Here is an 18,909-nt window from a genome sequence, read left to right as displayed (position 1 = left end):
GATGATGATGATGATGATGATGATGTTGGTCGGATACGTCACTCCACATTGAGATACTTAGACTTAAACTAATGGGATTTCTTCGAACGTGCTGTCTTGAGTGAATCCGACCTTGGACATTATGAAGACGGAAGGCGTTGCCTTAGTATCCGGCTTTTCTTCGTTTTATGGTAGTGTGCACGCAGATCGTATGGGATTTCATTCTTGCCTTTTACTGGATGGGCATACTTTAGATGGCTTGGTGGTAAATTGTAAACTACTTTGTCCTTAGCGCACCTAGAAAGAGTTCGTTGGCTGCTCAATTCGGCATCCTTTTCGAATTCTTTCAGAATAAAATGAATCCGAAGTGGCGGGTAGAGGAAATCAGCTTGTCAAAGACATTCTCTGCTTTGTGGACACAATATGCAGAAGTGTCTAGAATGCCATTACAGAATGCCCTGTAATCTGAGTGAGTTCAAAAGATTGCCCGGCATCTGACCATCGAGATATCCGAAGGACCTTCCGAGTCCCAGAAACATTAAATAAACATTGCTGAGCTACGCTGAGTGGTTTTAAGTGGAAAACACTCCTTCACGCTAGGCCAGTCACTTAGTCAATAGTCTACCCTGTCGCGACCACGCACTTTATTCTTCGGAGAGCCTTATACGTCATGATCCCTACTCGCTTACCCATGTTCGGAATAAAAACGGCATAAAGGTGAAGTGAGGAGTTGGTATGACGTTAACCGACAAACTGAACCACAAACGTAACTGTTCCATTAAGTGGCAGCTGGTTTCACAATAAACACTGCCCGTCCCTCCAAAATCCATCAACTTTACGGTGCTGGGGGATATTAAGGTCGTTCCATTATATCAGAGCTCAGACATTTGTTAGCAGCACACGCCTGTTCGCATATGCTCGAGTTGAAATCAGCTCCCTCACTGAAGTGAGGTTAGCTGTTGGTTTCACCTTTATCACCGGCTTCGTAGTTGTTAAGTTCAGGGAGAGCTAAAAGTCCTTCCTCCCTCTTGCAGGATAGCTATAACAGATAGTATCAAAAAGCGCAGAACAGCCAGCCACTTAGCCAACCGTTATCTTATTAGCAATACCCAGATGTACAGCCCTATCATGAGAAAGGGACGCATAATTTGAAAGTGGAACTGAGGGGTTAATGTCGAAGTCACTGTGCAGCTTTTGGGAACACTTGAAGAATCCCACCCTATGGTGTATTTTGCGAGAGAAAACCAATGAAAATTGCTCCACCATAAGCCATCAAGACTCCGTTTGGGTTAAGAGCACTATTTTGTGTTCATTGGCTCTTAACTGGGTGGGCGTAGAGGTTTCAAACGAAACCCTTACGGACCGGTCAGTAGTCCCGCTTGAACTTTGTGATTAACTACAGATTAGGTGATACCCACAATCCCGTTATGCGTTTATTTCAGAACTTCTTCACAAAATCTCGTCCATATAGAGGATGTTTCTGTCAAAACCAAGACTGCGATTGATCGGCTTTCGTTAATAATGATGTGCGATGCGACGGAAAGTTATCGCTCATGCGGAAAAAGTAATCGATGGAAATGCTCCAAGAACGTTGATATCGACCAAATTGAGTACAAGACGAATCGAAACGAAATGCACGAATCGAATAAAGGATATTCGGAGCTTGACTTCCTCCGCTTATTATTAATGGTCAAACACAAGAGGAAAACTGATAATTGTGTGGCCCACTTGCACTTCGTGTTGATTCAAGTCAGACTATGCTTCGTGCCACCCGTCACATCAGCTGAAGAGCAACAACTGGATTCATGAGTCTGGATGTCATGAAACTGACCCATAGACTTTCTTGAGCATATAAGAAATACTCAAGAGGACGTCTCTGCAACTGTACCTTTGTTTAAAAGGATTATTGGGGGCGAGATGGCTCAGTGGTTGAAACGCGAATTTACTAACCGCAAAGTCCATGGTCTGCGTCTCGACTTCTGTCTAGACTTGGGCAACCTAGTAGCATCACATCCCTCGTGCTTCCTTCGGGTGGCATGGCACCTGGGCACCGAAAGTGTGTTACGGCCGAACGAAGGGTTGTTTACTTGTGCTAAGGCACTACCTCGGCTTGCTGAACCTGAGAGGGTGTTTCGACCATAAGCATAAGCAAATGCTTGGCGAATGGGGCTCTTCGCAACATTATAGTGTACTCAGGCGAATCCTCGCAGAGTGATGATAGTGGTCGTCATCCCTCGTCTTCCTTCGGGTGGCATGGCACCTGGGCACCGAAAGTGTGTTACGGCCGAACGAAGGGTTGTTTACTTGTGCTAAGGCACTACCTCGGCTTGCTGAACCTGAGAGGGTGTTTCGACCATAAGCATAAGCAAATGCTTGGCGAATGGGGCTCTTCGCAACATTATAGTGTACTCAGGCGAATCCTCGCAGAGTGATGATAGTGGTCGTCAAATGCCTTCCCGCGGATGCTATTTTGGACGAGTATGCCAGCCTTGTTAAGCGTTCTCTGGGTCAAAAGCTAAGCCGAACGACGGTACCATTTTCATGGAAAGCTTATCGCACGGACTAGAAAGCGAAGCAATCCCTACTACAAGTGAAGCTTTACCAAGCGGTTCTTTGTGTCTATCGCGATCGGTAGTTATCGCCTGTCCATTTACCGGGTACGCGGCGTGCTACAAATATCCATCTCATCCACCCACCACAAGCGGCCAAACCGCAGGTCCAAAACCTTAATTACTTGGTCAACCGCAATTGATAAAAAACTTTATTCGAAGAGGATCATTGAGTTTGCACATTATTTCTTCTGCTCTTTTTCCGAGAAGCTACTCAGTGAAAGTTCCTTACCACATGTTTGTAAGCTCGTGTCTCCAAATAAAATTCCATTTCGAAAGGCGTGACTGGAATGTCCTGAGAGCGCTCGTTCTTTATGATGGGGAGCATTGCACGTGGTCAGTTCTCTTATTGCTTTCACTAAAAGTTAATTCAGGTGCAAGCATTTTTTGGTTCCACGTCTTTTCTGCATCCCACCATAGCACATCCCGACTTTCTTGTGCAACTTTTCTTCCAGGCCACAGAGGCTATTGATGAGCGGGCATGGAAAATGATGGTGAGTGACGCTCAGTTTCTTTAGTTTGTTCGTCCTGCGCTGACTTTACACTGTTTTCTGGATAAAGCGGATTAAATTTAACGGTTCAAAATCGAGTCGCATAAGTTGGTCCCCATCAATATGATGGACAATTTTCCGAGTGATCTTTCCGTAAACAGCATAAAATCTTTGATAGTTACGATACCTTTGTACCTTTTGCTAATTGTTCATCCATGGTAGACAGAGTCAAAGATTAATTATTCGAACCGAGTAGGGCCCGGCTGTCGAAAGTAACAAGCGGAATTCCTTCTTTTTGGTGCAGTTTTTGTTTTTTCTCGTGATTCAGAGGCCACCGATTTACGGGTAATATTTTGGCTTGCGCGTCACAATTTGGTCTTCTTTTTTGAACTTCTTCGGTGAAACGAAGGCAGGTGCCCTTGATGTATCGGGGACACTTGATTAGATGTGGTACGCAGATCTCCATGCTAGGCTCTCACTGTACATGCAGCATTCAGACGTGACTGCTTGAAAGTCTCTTGCATAACCGTTCTGTGAAAATAAGAATGGATGGTGTTGTCCCTCGAACTCTAAAAACAGCGTCGGAGTTCCCCAAGATTTTATGCTCTCCACATTGTCCATCCTCTATGTGAACAGTCTCCTATCCACCGTCAACATTTCTATCCATGATTTTGCAGATGACGCTATTCTGCGCTCCTCTGTCATACTCCTTCAGACACGCTACTTTACCCCAACTACGATGATCGACCACAAGCCATTACTGCCCTGGACACTCATTGGCAGTATCCTCGATTGTGACTTATCTAACTCAGCAACGTCCAGTCCTTTCAAGGTGGCAGCTTTATAGCTGCTTTCTCATCATCTTTTTTCAGGAATATCCCGTCTTTGGGACTTTGCCACTGTCTTTCCTAACCTATGTAATCACTTATTCAAAAGCCAAGTTAATGTCCATCTCAGTGTATATTGAGGTGTGTTATTTCATTCGTAGTCTTTTCCTTATTTTATCCTTATTTACAGGGCGACTCAGGTCATGAGTTCGCTCTCTGTAATCCACATCTGTGATTAAAAAAATCGATACATCTTGGTAACTGAACCCAAAGATTTAGGCGGTAATCCAATCAGCATAGACTGGCTTCACTGATAGGACGGAATCTGTTCAAAATTATCGAATATCATCTCATCACCACGTCGATCACTACGTAGCTCAGTGGGAGAATAATTTCACAAGATGAATGAAACTTCCGTCAGAGAAGTCGTCGCTTGAAGACCCCGTCAGCACGTAACCACGGGATGTGGTTTCTGTGATTGGAAGTTGAGTGGCGATAGGTGCTGTCTAACTGAGAGGTAATCGCATTGCTGATCACCGCTCGTGGCTAAAGTGTCAAATGTTTAACCACTGACCAGAAGCTCGCGGGTTCGAAACTCGGAGTTTCTTGAGGTGTGCACTGCTGGTGATTCCCAGCAATGCTTCTTGACGTAGATAGGCTTCACTGACGGAAAAGAATCTCCATTTAAAGGGTAATCAGATTGTCAATTTTAGGATAGTATGCAATCTCTTTCCAACCAATAGCTTAAGGTGCCCTGTTACCTTCGTTACTGTTCGCATTTCCCATGACTAATCTTCCAACTGTCGATCCCGTTCTTCCATAGCGCAACATGGGTTACAAACCAGGAGAGGGCCTGGGTGTCAATGCACAAGGTCTCGTGGAACCAGTGGCTGTCAGCAAGCAAAAGGGTCGGCGTGGTTTGGGGCTGGTACCAAAATCAGACGAACCCTGCGTTCCTCAGGGTACTGTCATCCACTCAACCGATCCATTGCTGGTGTGGACTGAGGGATGCGATGAGGCGTCCGCGGATGGTGACAAGTTGTGGTGCTGGAGCAGGTTCCAGTCACCTGAGAAACCTCGTCCACCCGACACTCTTCACGCATTTATCCTTCCTCCAAACGATCCTCAAGCTTTGGGTCCACCTATTCGCGAAATGGATCATCAATCGCAATTTTGTTCTGCGCACTTGTTAAGAGAGATGATCAATTATAAAGTAAGCATTGAATCAAATGTAAAGATGAACATGTCCTTGTCGAACCGGTCTTTGTTGTATGCATATTGATTGTCCTGTCAAAATACTTTCGTTGGCATAGTCTTCCTGGAGAACGAATTGTTATGTTTTACCCGCTGGTTTGCATTTCTCCTGTATATATGGTTAACAGAAAATGAAAAGCGTTTGTACTATTGGGTCACTGTACTTTACTGCGCAAAACGCCCGTTCTACCAGAAACCAGAGTGGATTCGGCTTGTATAGATAGACAACGAGCAACGGGCAGTTAATATGAACTGAAGTAATGGTTAGTACCGAATCTGGAAAATTCACGTTCGCGCTGGAGCATTAAACGCAGAGCTCCAGAAGTATACCTTACTGAGTGTGTCATACTTGCCGAACTTTGCGGCTGGGTTTCTGAAGGTGCTTAACGGTTGGTAGTGACATGCAGTTTTGTTTATCGATGCAAGCATCATTTTCCACCTCATTAGTTTTTTTTCCTTCGTATCTATTTACTCACTAAGGAGCACAGGTGTGGTATATAAGACCTTTGAGACCACCAGGTGCAAACGTACTGAGGCGAGACGACAATTTGGAAAAACTCTCCTTTTATTTTTTACTCAAATCACCCTCGTTAGAACAGCTCTCTTCCAGTTCTTGCAAAGTGGCTTGGGTGAGTCCAGGCCAGAGAGGAGTGGCAGTTTACTGTGCTTTTGTTCTTATGAGAGGAGTGCATATCCTTCGTCGCGGTTTAATTCCAACCTTGGACCCTTGATGTGCAAGGCGGGTATGTTACTGCTACTCTAACAGCTCATTCTGGATGTTCGTTAATATTGTCATACTGACCATAATACCCATTTACATACCAGTTTGGTTTTGACGGGAGACTTACCTGGAACACAATGCATTATGTCTATGCGATGTATCGTCATACTTACTTTCATCTCAGACTGACTATCTCATGAAACGGAAATAGTCGACCGGAGATATGTATCGGGCAGACGTGTTGCCATGATGAGTGTTTGCTCATTTGAACTCATGCCGCAGCTTTTGCGCAGTGAGGATAATATGGCTGTGACAAAATCAGCAGAGACGCACAAACATCTGACAACCTTGGTTGTTTTTGATGATGAATCAGGTGATGGAGGCCCGCAAGGTGGCAGCGGTTGTGATGGTTTATTTTTTCTATCAACGTACATTGTCGTAAGTCTTCGGTTTCGATGTTTATGAAATCCTCTTTAGATTGAAAGTTACGCGTTCGCCACGATCAATTTGTGCAAAAAATATAAACTGCAGTTTTCTTGTACCAACCGATCTCTTCAAACGTTACCAATAACGCTAAAGCAAAACTGGCATCTATTGAATCCGACACATGACAACGAATTCCGTTATCCGAAGGATTTAAGTCACTTGCCAAATGAAAAGGGCATTGGGATTTGATCTAGATCAAACGGGTTGCGCCATCTTGCCTCGGCAGACATTGGTTTTCCTTGTCAATGCGGTCCCTTGTTCCATCAGAACTGAAATGAAACCCTTCGAGAGTTATTTTCAATATAGATTATTCTTATTTAGACGCTAATAACGACTGATACTCCGCCACATCCGCGAAAACAAGGAAATGGCTTTATTATTGTAACATTCATGATCAGTTGCTAACCATTTACATACAGGCGTGCTGATTTTTGATAATGGTATCCGTTTATCTTTTACTCAGTATGATGAAACTGAATTTACCCGCACCTCAGATGAATCACCGTTTTCTGTTTCCTGGAAATCGTCCAACACGTATTACCGATAATGTGGTGTAAATTTTTGCATTTTGTACCAGACTACTTCTTCTGGTACGACTACGTCGACAATTAGTTGTCAATTAGTTGTACACTGTTGAATAACGCCTAGCGTTTCGTCAGTGTTATTTTTTTTTCAGATGCAGTTTTCAACGTTGTAGACGATTTGTTGTGGTAGATTCCAGGTACCTTCATCGCGATATCATCATCATCATTGTCAGCTGTAAGAACCGCGTACTCGTCGTACACTGGTTGTAGCTGCCACAGTTTCGTTCACCGATGATTGAGGGGGAGGGTAGGTAGCTGCGCATTGCACGCGCGAGCTGGTAAATTGGTGCATAAATCCGGCACTGTCAGTGGGCTGTCAAGTGGGGGGGGGTTGGAGAAGGAGCTATGCATTGAAGGCAATAGCTTTGATGCACGAGCGCCATTGAGGGCGCGACTGGGCCATAACTGACAATGTCTCTAGCCATTGATGGGGCCCGTCTCGGGGTCCCCATCCAGGAAGGCAGCAGTGACCAGCGCAGCTGAGTTTGCTGGTAATGGCTTTCATACTTCGCTGCCAAGTCATTGTTTGACCGCCTCTGGCTCTCTTCCACCCTTCACATGGTTGGGCGAAAAGAGCCCTTCGAGGAAGTCGGTCGACTGGCATACGCAGCACGTGGCCAAGCCAGCGCAACCTGTGCATTGTGATCAGTTCATCTATAAAGGGTGAGTTATTTCTCCCGAATACCATTCGACGTACTTCAGAATTGCTGATCCGGTGTTCCCACCAGATTCGGGCAATGCTCCGAAGACACCGATGGTCAAACACTGAAAGTCTTTTGACACAGCTTTAGGTCGGGATTCATCCCGATAACCTAATTTACACTGCTTTTCGTTATTTTTCCGCTAGAATCAGCTTGACAGCGTTTCAAAAATGTCCGTGACTGAGAGCCATCAACGGTGCAACCCTTATGAACAAATTAAAAAAGGAATATTTATGAATAGGTGAGTTTTGTGTCATATCTTTTCCGCAGAATATTTGGGGTTCTTTATGCAGTCCCCAGATTACACAAAGGAATGCGTTACTAGGACTAAGATTTTCCATGATTTGTCTGGAAGTGGGACAGCCTGTAGACAACACTCCTTATTTGTAAACGTCCTCTCGGTTTCATTTCACATCCTTCATGCTTTTCCAGGTTCACAGATTTAGGCCATTGTGGAAAGCTGATGTAAAGAGTAGGCATTTCCCCTGAAGGAACTCAAAATCGAATTCCTTCGATAGAGTTCATCATCATCATCGACAGCATGACATCAGTGTTCAACACCGATGCTTCACTGGCGTATAAATATGATTTATTTGAAAGCCGTATTGTGAAGAAAAGAGTAAAGGTGGACGGGGAAGGGACTTAGTGCTAGCTTACCACAATCACTCCTCGGTTCCTACACTTCCAAACACTCATTCAGGCAATCTGGATAGAAACTGACAATAAGATTGCCAATGACATCGGTTGGCAGCCATATCTTCCAGCGTCTCCAGCCAAGCCAGTGAGGATCATGCGGTCTCCATCCTGAAAGGCGAGTAGCACCGACAGCACCCAAGCGTTTCATAACCTTCTGCTAAGTCAAGGTTTGGCCACCTCTCTGCTTCCGCCGCTTTGAATTGGGCATGGAAAACAGCACTCTCTTCGTCAAACGATGGTTAGGCATACGCAACACATGTCCCAACCAACGCAGCTTCTGCTTCTGAACACATTCTTGAATGGAAGTACCCGTTGCACAACCGAAAACGCGCTTTCTAACTGCCTCGTTACAGATTCGCCGACACCAACCCACACGAGCTATGGTTCTGAGACAACGATTGTCGAACACTTGAAGACATCTCAGTTCCGTTGTTTGAACAGGCTAAGTCTCACAGCCATACAACAAAACAGCCCGTACTGTAGCTTGATGCACACGTCCATTGAAATTCAGGGATACATCACTTTGACGCTATAGATGTCTCAACTTAGCAAATGCGACCCGAGCCTTGAAGATTCGTGCATTGACCTCATCTGTCACCCTACGGTCAGAACTAATACAACTTCCAAGGTACGTAAAACGCTCCACAACTTCCAGTGCCTCCCTCTGGATTGTAAGTAGGATGTTCTTAGAATCCTCCGAGAATCGGATCTCAGAACAGGCACTGTCGCTGCCAAACTAGACACTGAGCGGTATTCGGCTGGATAGGTTGAATGCCAAAGCAAGCATAGGTTGCGCGGTTGCAAGATCAGAAGGACCAAGAAATGGAGAAAGCTGGAGGTGTTCGAATGCTGCTTCTCAGAAAATTGGATCCCGGAAAAATCGAAGATACTGATTAGAATTTATAACAGATCAACACTGGCCGCTGGGTTTATTGTTCCCAACAGCAGTTTTTCTCAACCATCTGCCTCTATACGCATGTCTTTCATTCAATCTGCTTAACTCGACTGAGGGTCTATGAGTTTCCCACCACTGGTTCGGATTCCCGCCTTAAAGCGTCGTGGAGTCGCAGGGCCAGATGAGCTCTCACCAGTGTTATTTAATAGCGGTGATTCTTTTTTTCACCCTGAGCGGGTTGTTTGAACCGGTTTGACAACAAAAGTGTGTCCCAGGAAACAAGGACCTTTTCTCCAAAAAAACTTGCCTGAAGTGACCTATCCAACCCTGGGGCCACTAGCTTTAATTATACTTGGATCCTGAATTCACCAAGTCCGATTAGGTGAGGGCTGCGTTGACTACATCGAATTACGTCAACTAAAAATCACCCACTACCTGTAGATGTTTTCCGAAAGGGGCTTCCACTCGGTGGTGGATTGGTTCTTTTACATCTGCTTGAAGTTTATGGCTTGAAGTTTATGCCCTGCTTCTGGTCGCTTTGAGACTCATATTGAGTTATCCCATAGTTCCTTCCCAACTACTAGGCTTCACCAAGGTTATCCTACCTTATTTTTCGTTTCTATGCAAGGATCTGTTAACCTGGCTACCAAAATCACATCCGGGGCGACAACTGGGCTTGGGAACGCAACGACCGTTTCCCCCGTTCTTTTGACGATCATGCATCTGTATATGCTAGTCCAAGTAGAATTTATCCCCTTTGTCGCCCTGACCTTAACCCCTTCATACTGTACAATCTTACTCCAAGATTTTCCACTTCCTTTTATCTCTTTGAAATCTAAGAATGGGAAGTTTGGGTTTGTTCGTACCTCTACTTGGCAGTTGCATACGCAGTGGCTGCACTGTGTCTGGTGAGGTCAATGGATGCACAATCAAGGCGGAATCATCGTTAGAAATTCTGTCATCTGCAAATTTCTCATGTGTGCGGCCGTATCTACTAATCTGAAGATCTCAATAATCTCCACATGTTTTCGTGGTATCGCACGCTTTAGGTGGCTGCGGCAATTCTCTAATGAAATGGTCCGTGAGCGATCACTAGCCAACGAGTCGGCTTTAGATGTCATGTTTACGGCAGTGAAGCATCGGTGTTGAACACTGATGTCATGCTGTCGATGATGATGATGATGATGATGATGATGATGATGATGATGATATGTCATGTTTAGATGGTTGGGATCTGACAACTTAATAACGCTGTGTTTTCGTTCCCCGACCATTCGTGATAGGAGGTGGAGAACCTTGAAACGTGAAGTGAAACGACTACTACCAACTTGGGTGCCAGCGGATCTCAGCTTCTTGGTTGGATCCGTGTGATTCTCCATGTGCATGGTTGGGAATCCTACAGAAAATGCATGTATCCAATCTCATGATGAGCTTGTTGTCACTTCCTGGCTGGACTGCCTAGCTAAAGTTTGTCTGTCGTTATAGGGTGGCTAATCTCGGGTGAGCTAACTAATGTTGAGTCGAACCTACTGATATCGTCTTGCTTTAGCGTGGTTTCCAGGTATGTTTAGTGGTCTTGGAAGGTGTAAGCACTCTGATCTTGGCAGCTCTTTCTGAGAACATATCGATTTTTGCAATTAATTTCCACCGACTTCCTTGACTTCTTACTTGAGTATTCTTCTATGGCTGTGTGGCAGCTGTTCACCAGTGTCCACTACCGGTTTATTCTTCTCCATGACGTCATTGGTGCTGATAATGTTTTGATCCCTTAGATCAGCGTATCACTTGGTAACTGGTTACTTAGAGTAAAGTTTCCGGTCACCGACCTACTAAGCACACCCTGCCAATCGTATTAAATCGCGCTCCAGTAAAGATGACTCAGAGTCTGGTAGATATGCTCTTCCATGCCGAAAAATAGACTGGCTTTGGATTTATGGCTGGAATCGGAACCCGACTAGTTCTTCGCAGAGGAGGAGCCACTACGCTGTATCTTCCGTGTCTGGGGACGCGAACAAGCCATAGTGACGGACTGTTCCGATGTGGTTCTTACAGGCTCTACTTATCCAACACAGCTTTCCAATACAAAGGCGATATCGTGACACTTCGAGGCCATCGTGTTGAACCAACTAGGCAACTAGATCACGTAGCAAAGTATACAGGATTGTCAATGTTTAGATCACGCTCATCCATTTTTCTCGATCTATAGAACATCCATCCACAGTTGCCGCAAGCTGACTATATCCCATGCAACAGTCGTAATCTATCAACAACTCGCTTTATACCTATCATCACGAAAGCAGCAGTCAAACGTTAACGAATTTTCAATGACACTGTAAGCTGTAAACGAAACGGTTAGTAACAGCTCATTTAAAATCCCACTCTTAAAAGTCGATATATCTGCTAGAACGGTGCCGATTCACTTCGCCCGACTCAGCGTACGGAAGGCGAAGGGCTGTAAGTGGCTGGAAAGCTCTATGTGAGAAATTCCATGTGAGAAATTCCATGAAAAATCAGCAGGGCAAATGAAGAGCACTTTCTTCTGGGGGACAGCCTTAGCTCTTTTGAACTATGTTTCCACTTTGTCTGGTAGAAAACAGTGTTAACTAGGCTATTTGTGAAACGGGCGACCTAACCCAACCAACTTAGGACAACGAGTCTTGCCAAGTTCCCGAAGTGTTGTCCGCGGTATTTCAATAGGCGTAAGTCATTTACTGTGCGATTTTGTTTATCTGGGCTCAGTTATGATCTTCTGCGTCAACCGATTTCTTCTGTTGAATCCCGATTATATTGTTCGTATCCTTATGTTGCGGAACCTAAACCGCATGCTACAAAACAACGAACTGCATCGCTCCAGCCCACCAGTGATCTGTTCAAAACGAAAGACAATTGGTGCATTTATTCATCACTTACATTTCAGGGCTGCTATGAAATTGGCCAACATAGATGCTCTACTGGATGGGCTTTTCACGGATGCAGTCCCGAAAACGGTGAGTTATGGTTATCGTGCATACATCATACACTTGGAGTTTATGGCGACATGAATAGCCTATCCAATCGACTTTCGCAAAAATCGTTCAGCTGTAACACCTTTTCGATGCCTAGCCTTTATTGATTTTGGCTGGTGGCCCTATCATCACAGTTGGAGGTATCACGTAGTGCTGTAATTAATGCTGGACCACCTTCGATCTTTGGGTATATAAAATAGGAAGCAACTAAGACTGTCGTGGTTAACATGCATTGCAAAGCTGTTGAATAAACAAAGCCTATCAACCATAATATGTCACGTCTGACGGGTTTCACCTTCTCCTGTGAAAAACATCTTGCTATCCACATCACACATTTCCTAAGCTATTAAAGCTATTTAAAGTGTACTGACCATTCCAGACAATCATCTCACTGCCAGTAATTGATTGGATACTTTCTTTTGACTAGTCGTTGATGCTTTTGGAGGACCTGGTAAGTACAAAGCCATGAGCCCCGAATTTCATCGGATTTGGTCGGATTCCAAAAGCTTCAGATGCGAGAGTTCTCTCATTCTTACGCAGGGAGACCTGACGCGTGAATTTAATAAACATCTAGCATAAGCATAAGCATCTAGCGACCAGTTTAGGCGCCTGATAGATTAGAATTTGGGATGTGATTTTTAGTTCAACCGGCTGGAGATCGGGCCCCGGCTATATCCCAAACTTGCTGTAAAATTCCAGGCGCGTGACTTGGTAACCATCAGGTCTTCTGCGACGGAACTTTTCGACTACTTGCCAGTAGTCAGATGGTTATCAGAATCACTCGACAGTTGACCGAACAAAGGATCATTTTTACCAACTACTCAAGTAGATCGATGGGTGTAAACCAAGGCAACATATTCGCGAATATACACTCGTTTGCAAACTAATTTTTTTTTTTCGAGAGACTCACCTGGAACACAGCTGAATCTGTCGTTTGTGATGTTCCCAGGCAACTGAATGTGCTGCACCAAGCCGCCTCATGTTTCAGTCGCTACGATATCCAAGATATCGCGATGCATGTATATCTTTAATGTACTACTCATAAGGCTGCTGAAAATCCGTCGACATCCCACGACCGGTTTCGCCCTTTTTGGGGCTCATCAGGTAGGCGCAGTCCCCGGGTTTCCGTCAACCTTATGTTCTACTTGAAACCAAATTGCACGAAATTCGCGAATATACACTCTACAAACATTTGCAGCACATTCAGTTGCCTGAGAACATCACACATGAGAGATTCAGCTGGGTTCCAGGTGAGTCTCTCGAAAAAAACAAATTAGTTTGCAAACGAGTGTATATTCGCGAATATGTTGCCTTGGTTTACACCCATCGATCTACTTGAGTAGTTGGTAAAAATGATCCTTTGTTCGGTCAACTGGGGCAACATATGTTCGATTCCTCCGCGGCCATCTGATATGAGAAAAGCTCCCGTTAGTGTCATGTAGTGGGGTTGGAAGTCTTGACGCCGTTAGTCAACACGTGGTGTTATTTACACAGAGGAACAGACATTGACACTAAAAAAAGATTTGGTAGATATTGAGTGCGATGTTTGACCTCACCAGGTGCACGGGTTGTCAAGTTGTGAATTTCTGTGGTGGGTCAAATCCGGATCTCCGAAATGGAATACCAGAATTTTATGCATTCGGGATTACTTTTTCCACTGAATTAGGAGTGAGGTGAACTGTTTACGACAAATAGCAGTGTATGGAACCAGACAGAGGTAAGTAAACTGCTGGGCATTAGTCTAACGAATTTTTCAAGTGTTCAGTCGGTATTTCCGCGAGCTATCATATGGTATTCTATTGTGCGTTAGCTGTCGTAAACACACTGAAATGTGTGTAATGACGTGTCATTTGTGACTGGATTGTTAGCGGGAGAATTTTGGTGCTGCTTGTGGTTGTTTCTTGTTGTCTACGGTGCCACTAAGTTATAGATCAGCAGTACATATCAGTTCAACTAAACGTTTCACCATAACCGTGATTGGAGTAAAAGACTTGAGCTGCGCTCCATCTGACAGTTTCTCTGTTATGAATTTGCGAAACGCATCGGAAATTAGGGGGAAACAGTTCAAATGCCGATTTTATTTTTGACTCGTCTTTCCCTTTGCACAAGTCACACCGTTGTCTTTTTACAAATAGGTTTTGTGTTGTCAGTGGCACTAAGAGCTGTCGAATTAACTCGCTCAGAACTGTACTCTACTGTGCCTTTCGCGTTGCAGTCTATCCTATACTTCGCCGATGTTTGTGCCGGTCCTGGAGGCTTTTCCGAGTACCTTTTGTGGCGTCGATGCAATGCGAGCTCTCTCAGCTCATGTGGTGGAGTTTCGGGACAAGAAAACTCGACTCAAAAAGACTCTACTGTTCCGCAACTGAACGCTAAGGGATTTGGACTGACCCTGATAGGATCCTGCGACTTTCGGGAAAGCGATTTTTTAGCCGGACCTTGTGAAGCATTTTTGGCACATTATGGTCCAGACCAGGATGGAGACATCACGAAGTGGAGAAATCTTGCCTCATTTGCCTCTCTAATCGCACGAAGTACAGATCGCAAGGGAGTGCACGTCATTGTGGCTGACGGAGTAAGCCTGCATGTTTCCCTTTTTCCCCTTTCTGAGTAGGTTTAACTATATACTTGTTTATAAGACGGGAACTCATGAGGAATTCATAAGACAAACAGAATTGTAACAGAAATATCATATAGTAGACTTTTGTTATTGTCATGCTGTGATATTAAAACACAGTCGTTTGGTCACGTACTCTAATGAGGTGAGACATTTTTGTGACTTTATTATTGCTGTCCGATGACACTGACACATCTACTTCTTTAAAACCACTGAGAGCGAACAACTTCTTGGGTATTAGGGCTCATTTAATATTGGCGCATCTCATTCAGTTAAATAATGTTGTCACATAGTATGTGGGTTTGGCCTAGGCAGAAAAATTGCACCATCAAGTAGCACAAAAATGTACATGTGAAGTCCATGTAAAATCAGTATTCATATCTTGGCGTCATTACGTTGAAGGTCGGTGAAGTGTAAGGACCATCGAGTTTGGTGCAAGGCGTCGAAAGTAAAACGTTTGGATTTGATACCAACTAAGGGCAGGATAATAAAACTTCTAGCGTGTATTTTGTTTACACTGACTTAATAGTCAATACGTGGCCACGTTATGTAGATCGCTTGGTTGAAGGGTGAGTGGTGCTATCTCCTGTCTAAGTGCGAGTTAACTACACTCTTAATTAGGCACCCTTGGGCCCATTGGTAATGTTCGAATCTACCCAAAAGTTCGTGAGATGCGCGCTGCTGCTAATTCACAACAATGATGAAACAACTGTATAATGCTTTTCGGCTTTTCAGCATAGGCTAACTTCACTCTATTAAAAAGCCTCACTCATTTCTAACAAAGTGACTGCTAGCTGTGTTGGTTCCTTCCATGCTAGAAGCTCGTTTTTCACCCATACCTTATTACAACGAGCTGAAATTTTCAGTCTGGTCTCATTAAAATTTTACTAGCCGAGATATATTGGGGTTGTTCACTAGGTTTCAGCACGACAAGCGGAATAACCTATGCCGGACCTTTCGAACCCGGGTCGAATTAGGGGAGCTTTCGTCGGGTGGCTGAATGCATGATTGTCTTTCCAGTTATCCTTCCATAGGTCGATTATTTACACAGTGTTCTGAGTTTGACATTTGGATTTTTAGGAAAGCCATTGTGAATCTCCCCATATGGGATGCCTCTACTTTTACAGTGGAGCCACTCAGCTATCTGGTGGATAGAGGTGGTGTTAAACTACAGGTTTTAACCAAGATATAAGGGCTCGTTTGCGGTAAGTAATATCTGTTGTGGGGGTTGGGCCATCTGTGTTTTGAGGTCGAGAACCAGATTTTTTGAGGTGTCCTGAATTCATATGTCCTAAACACAACTGTGATTAGATGACAGAAATATTGCCGTACGAGCACTCTATCTTTACTTCATCAACTCGACACGGAGGAACCGGACGCGTGTCTTTTCAGTTAACAATTACAGGCTATTATAGCCATTAGCCAGCTTGCGCAGCTGAGCTTTCCGAGATTTGCCCCCTCCCCCATCTTTTCTGCATCATCCTATCAGAATGGAGCTTATTCTGGTAATTATCAAGTTTCTGCGCGCGAAATTTTGTAGGTATTCAGGCAAAATACTCGAAATATACACCAATGGCTAGACAATTATTTGGCTAAGTCGACGGATCATGTTTCACACCCCGGTGCTCTGACCTTAAACATTCAGTATATCCTGGAAATATTTTGTCCACTTGAAATTCAAGCGATGAATTGAGGATCAGGTTAGTATTCTCGTCATCTTTTTGCACAACTTTCCTTAATCACTTTCCTCCTTGTTTCAGGGCTTTGATGTATCTGGTCGAGATAATTTACAGGAGGTTCTTTCCAAACGAATCTATCTCTGCCAGTGCCTGTGTGCCTTGATAACTTTACAACCCGGTAAGTTTTCATGCAGCTTTTTGATTCTGCTGAGCTAAAAGCATCAAATTGCATCTAAGTTATATATTCAAATAATTTGTATGGTTTTTAATCATTCAGGAGACATTTTTTCAGTTTGTTTTACCTAGCTTGTTGCTTTGTGCTTGCTATTATACTTTCCACACCAGCTGTGAAGGCATCGAAGTACATCATGCACAATTTTTTTCACGTAGGTGGTCATTTCCTCACCAAACTGTTTGACACGTTGACCGAATTTACTGCGGGTCTGATCTTCCTCATGAGTCAACTATTCGAAGAATTGTTAATAATCAAGCCGGTGACAAGTAGACCGGCGAATTCTGAACGGTAGGTTTATATGTGCATTACTGAGGTTTACTCATTGCTGAGCGGTCAACATAGATCTAAACGTTTTTAGGACTCTACTGCTTAGAAACACTAAAGCTTCGTCCTTTTGGTCGAACTCATAAATATGACGTGGAATCCTAGTTTTTTACCCTACCTATTAGATGATCGCTGAGGAGCATAGCGACCTTCAGATTTTCTTTAAATTTATTCTCAGTAGAAAGCTCGACCTGGGACTTTGTGCAAGTTGGAGCAGGTCGACTGCAGTCCTCCGGACGATGGCCGTGTCGTTGGCACAATCGACATCGTTGACAGTCGATAACATCTTGTATATGTATGTGTTTGAGTCTTCGGACATGGGACGTTTGTTTCAATCTGTTCGACTAACAAATGCTGAATGTTCATATTAATGAAGATTCCTTGCTGTCAACATAAGTGTTCTCGATAAAAGTAGCTTCTAGTGCTGTACGCTGAAGGAAGTTAGCATCATCATTGTCAGCTGTAATAACCGCGTACTCGCCGTACAGAGGTTGTAGCTGCCGCAGTTTCGTTCAGCGATGGTTTGGGGGAGGGGGAGGTAGCTGCGCGTTGCAGGCGGGAGCTGATAAATTGGGCCATAGATCCAGCAGTGTCAGTGGGCTGTCAAGTGGGGGGATTGGGAAGAGAGCGATGCATTGAAGGCAATAGCTTGGATGCACGAGCGCCAGTGCGGGTGCGACTGAGCCATATCTGACAATGTCTCCAACCATTGATGTGGACCGTATCGGGGTGCCCATCCAGGAAGACGGCAATGACCAGTGCAGCTGAGTTTGCTGGTAATGGCCTTCATACTTCGCCGCCAAGTCATTGTTTGACCGCCTCTGGCCCTCTTCCACCATTCGCGTGGCTGTGCGAAAAGAGCCCTTCAAGGAAGTTGGTCGACTGGCATACGCAACACGTGGCCAAGCCAGCGCAACCTATGAAGCGTGATCAGTTCATCTATCGAGGGTGAGTTATTTCTCCCGAATACCATTCGACGTACTTCAGCATTGCTGATCCGGTGTTCCCACCAGATTCGAGCAATGCTCCGAAGACATCGATGGTCGAACACTGGATGTCTTTTGACGTCCTCAGCGCGCAGCGGCCAGCGGACACATAGAACTGTACCCGTAGACTTGTGATAATCACTGAAGCCGGTCGACATCCTCAGCCTAACATTACGATATGCTGCGTCTTCATGTTTCGTTTACTATCTACACTATCTACACTATTTTGCCGTGCCACAGTATTAAAACCTTGGCGTGCGGCACGGATTGCTTCAAGTACACCAGGTAAAATGGCATGGGAGTAATATGGCTGACGATGTTCAGTACGGTTTTTATGACATCCAACGGGTGTACAGTCAACAAACCCGGGCCCAACGGTATTGGCATACTGTCTTTCACTTTGTTGACCGGAAAGTTCTTTTAGCACAAAATTGGCAAGTTCTGTGTTGATCTGCTTGGGGGGAGAACGCGTGCTAGCGCAGGCAACTTGGTTTCCTCTAAGTTTTCAGTTATCGAACATGACAGTTGTCTTCAGATCGGTTGATTATCTGTGGGCGACCATAGGTCACCGGGACGTTGGAATCCATCGCATAATCTGGACCGCCCTCTTCCACACAAATCTACGTACAACCCTTACCATGCTCCCAAGTATTCATTAGGGTCTTGTATAGTTAACAAAACTACATAAGTTGCTTTATTGAAGCTGTCTTCTAGTAAATAGCTTTCAGTTCTTTCGTAGATGAGTAGCTGGATGCATGCTTGCTAATGTGTGACATCAGCGGAATTCGTATATATATATATATATATATATATATATATA

The 18,909-nt window shown here is 44.4% G+C and overlaps 1 protein-coding gene across 1 annotated transcript in view; it reads left to right on the top strand.

Annotated features, from left to right (window-relative positions):
* The window catches only part of T265_01277 (hypothetical protein), a gene marked incomplete at both ends in the record, with an annotated part of 48,333 nt that overhangs the window by 6,939 nt on the left and 22,485 nt on the right, over window positions 1–18,909 (top strand). The window contains 9 exons of the mRNA XM_009165262.1: window positions 2,963–3,082; window positions 4,730–5,119; window positions 7,799–7,893; window positions 8,884–8,976; window positions 12,161–12,230; window positions 14,464–14,823; window positions 16,626–16,722; window positions 16,935–17,067; window positions 17,845–18,051. Of these exons, the coding sequence (XP_009163526.1) occupies window positions 2,963–3,082; window positions 4,730–5,119; window positions 7,799–7,893; window positions 8,884–8,976; window positions 12,161–12,230; window positions 14,464–14,823; window positions 16,626–16,722; window positions 16,935–17,067; window positions 17,845–18,051 (1,565 nt within the window). The remainder of the gene's footprint in view (window positions 1–2,962; window positions 3,083–4,729; window positions 5,120–7,798; window positions 7,894–8,883; window positions 8,977–12,160; window positions 12,231–14,463; window positions 14,824–16,625; window positions 16,723–16,934; window positions 17,068–17,844; window positions 18,052–18,909) is intronic.

This window comes from Opisthorchis viverrini, assembly GCF_000715545.1.
Source record: "Opisthorchis viverrini unplaced genomic scaffold opera_v5_13, whole genome shotgun sequence".
In the NCBI taxonomy this organism is placed as follows: Eukaryota; Metazoa; Platyhelminthes; class Trematoda; order Opisthorchiida; family Opisthorchiidae; genus Opisthorchis; species Opisthorchis viverrini.
The sequence above is the reverse complement of the archived record's forward strand: the minus strand, read 5'-3'. Positions and strand labels throughout refer to the sequence as shown.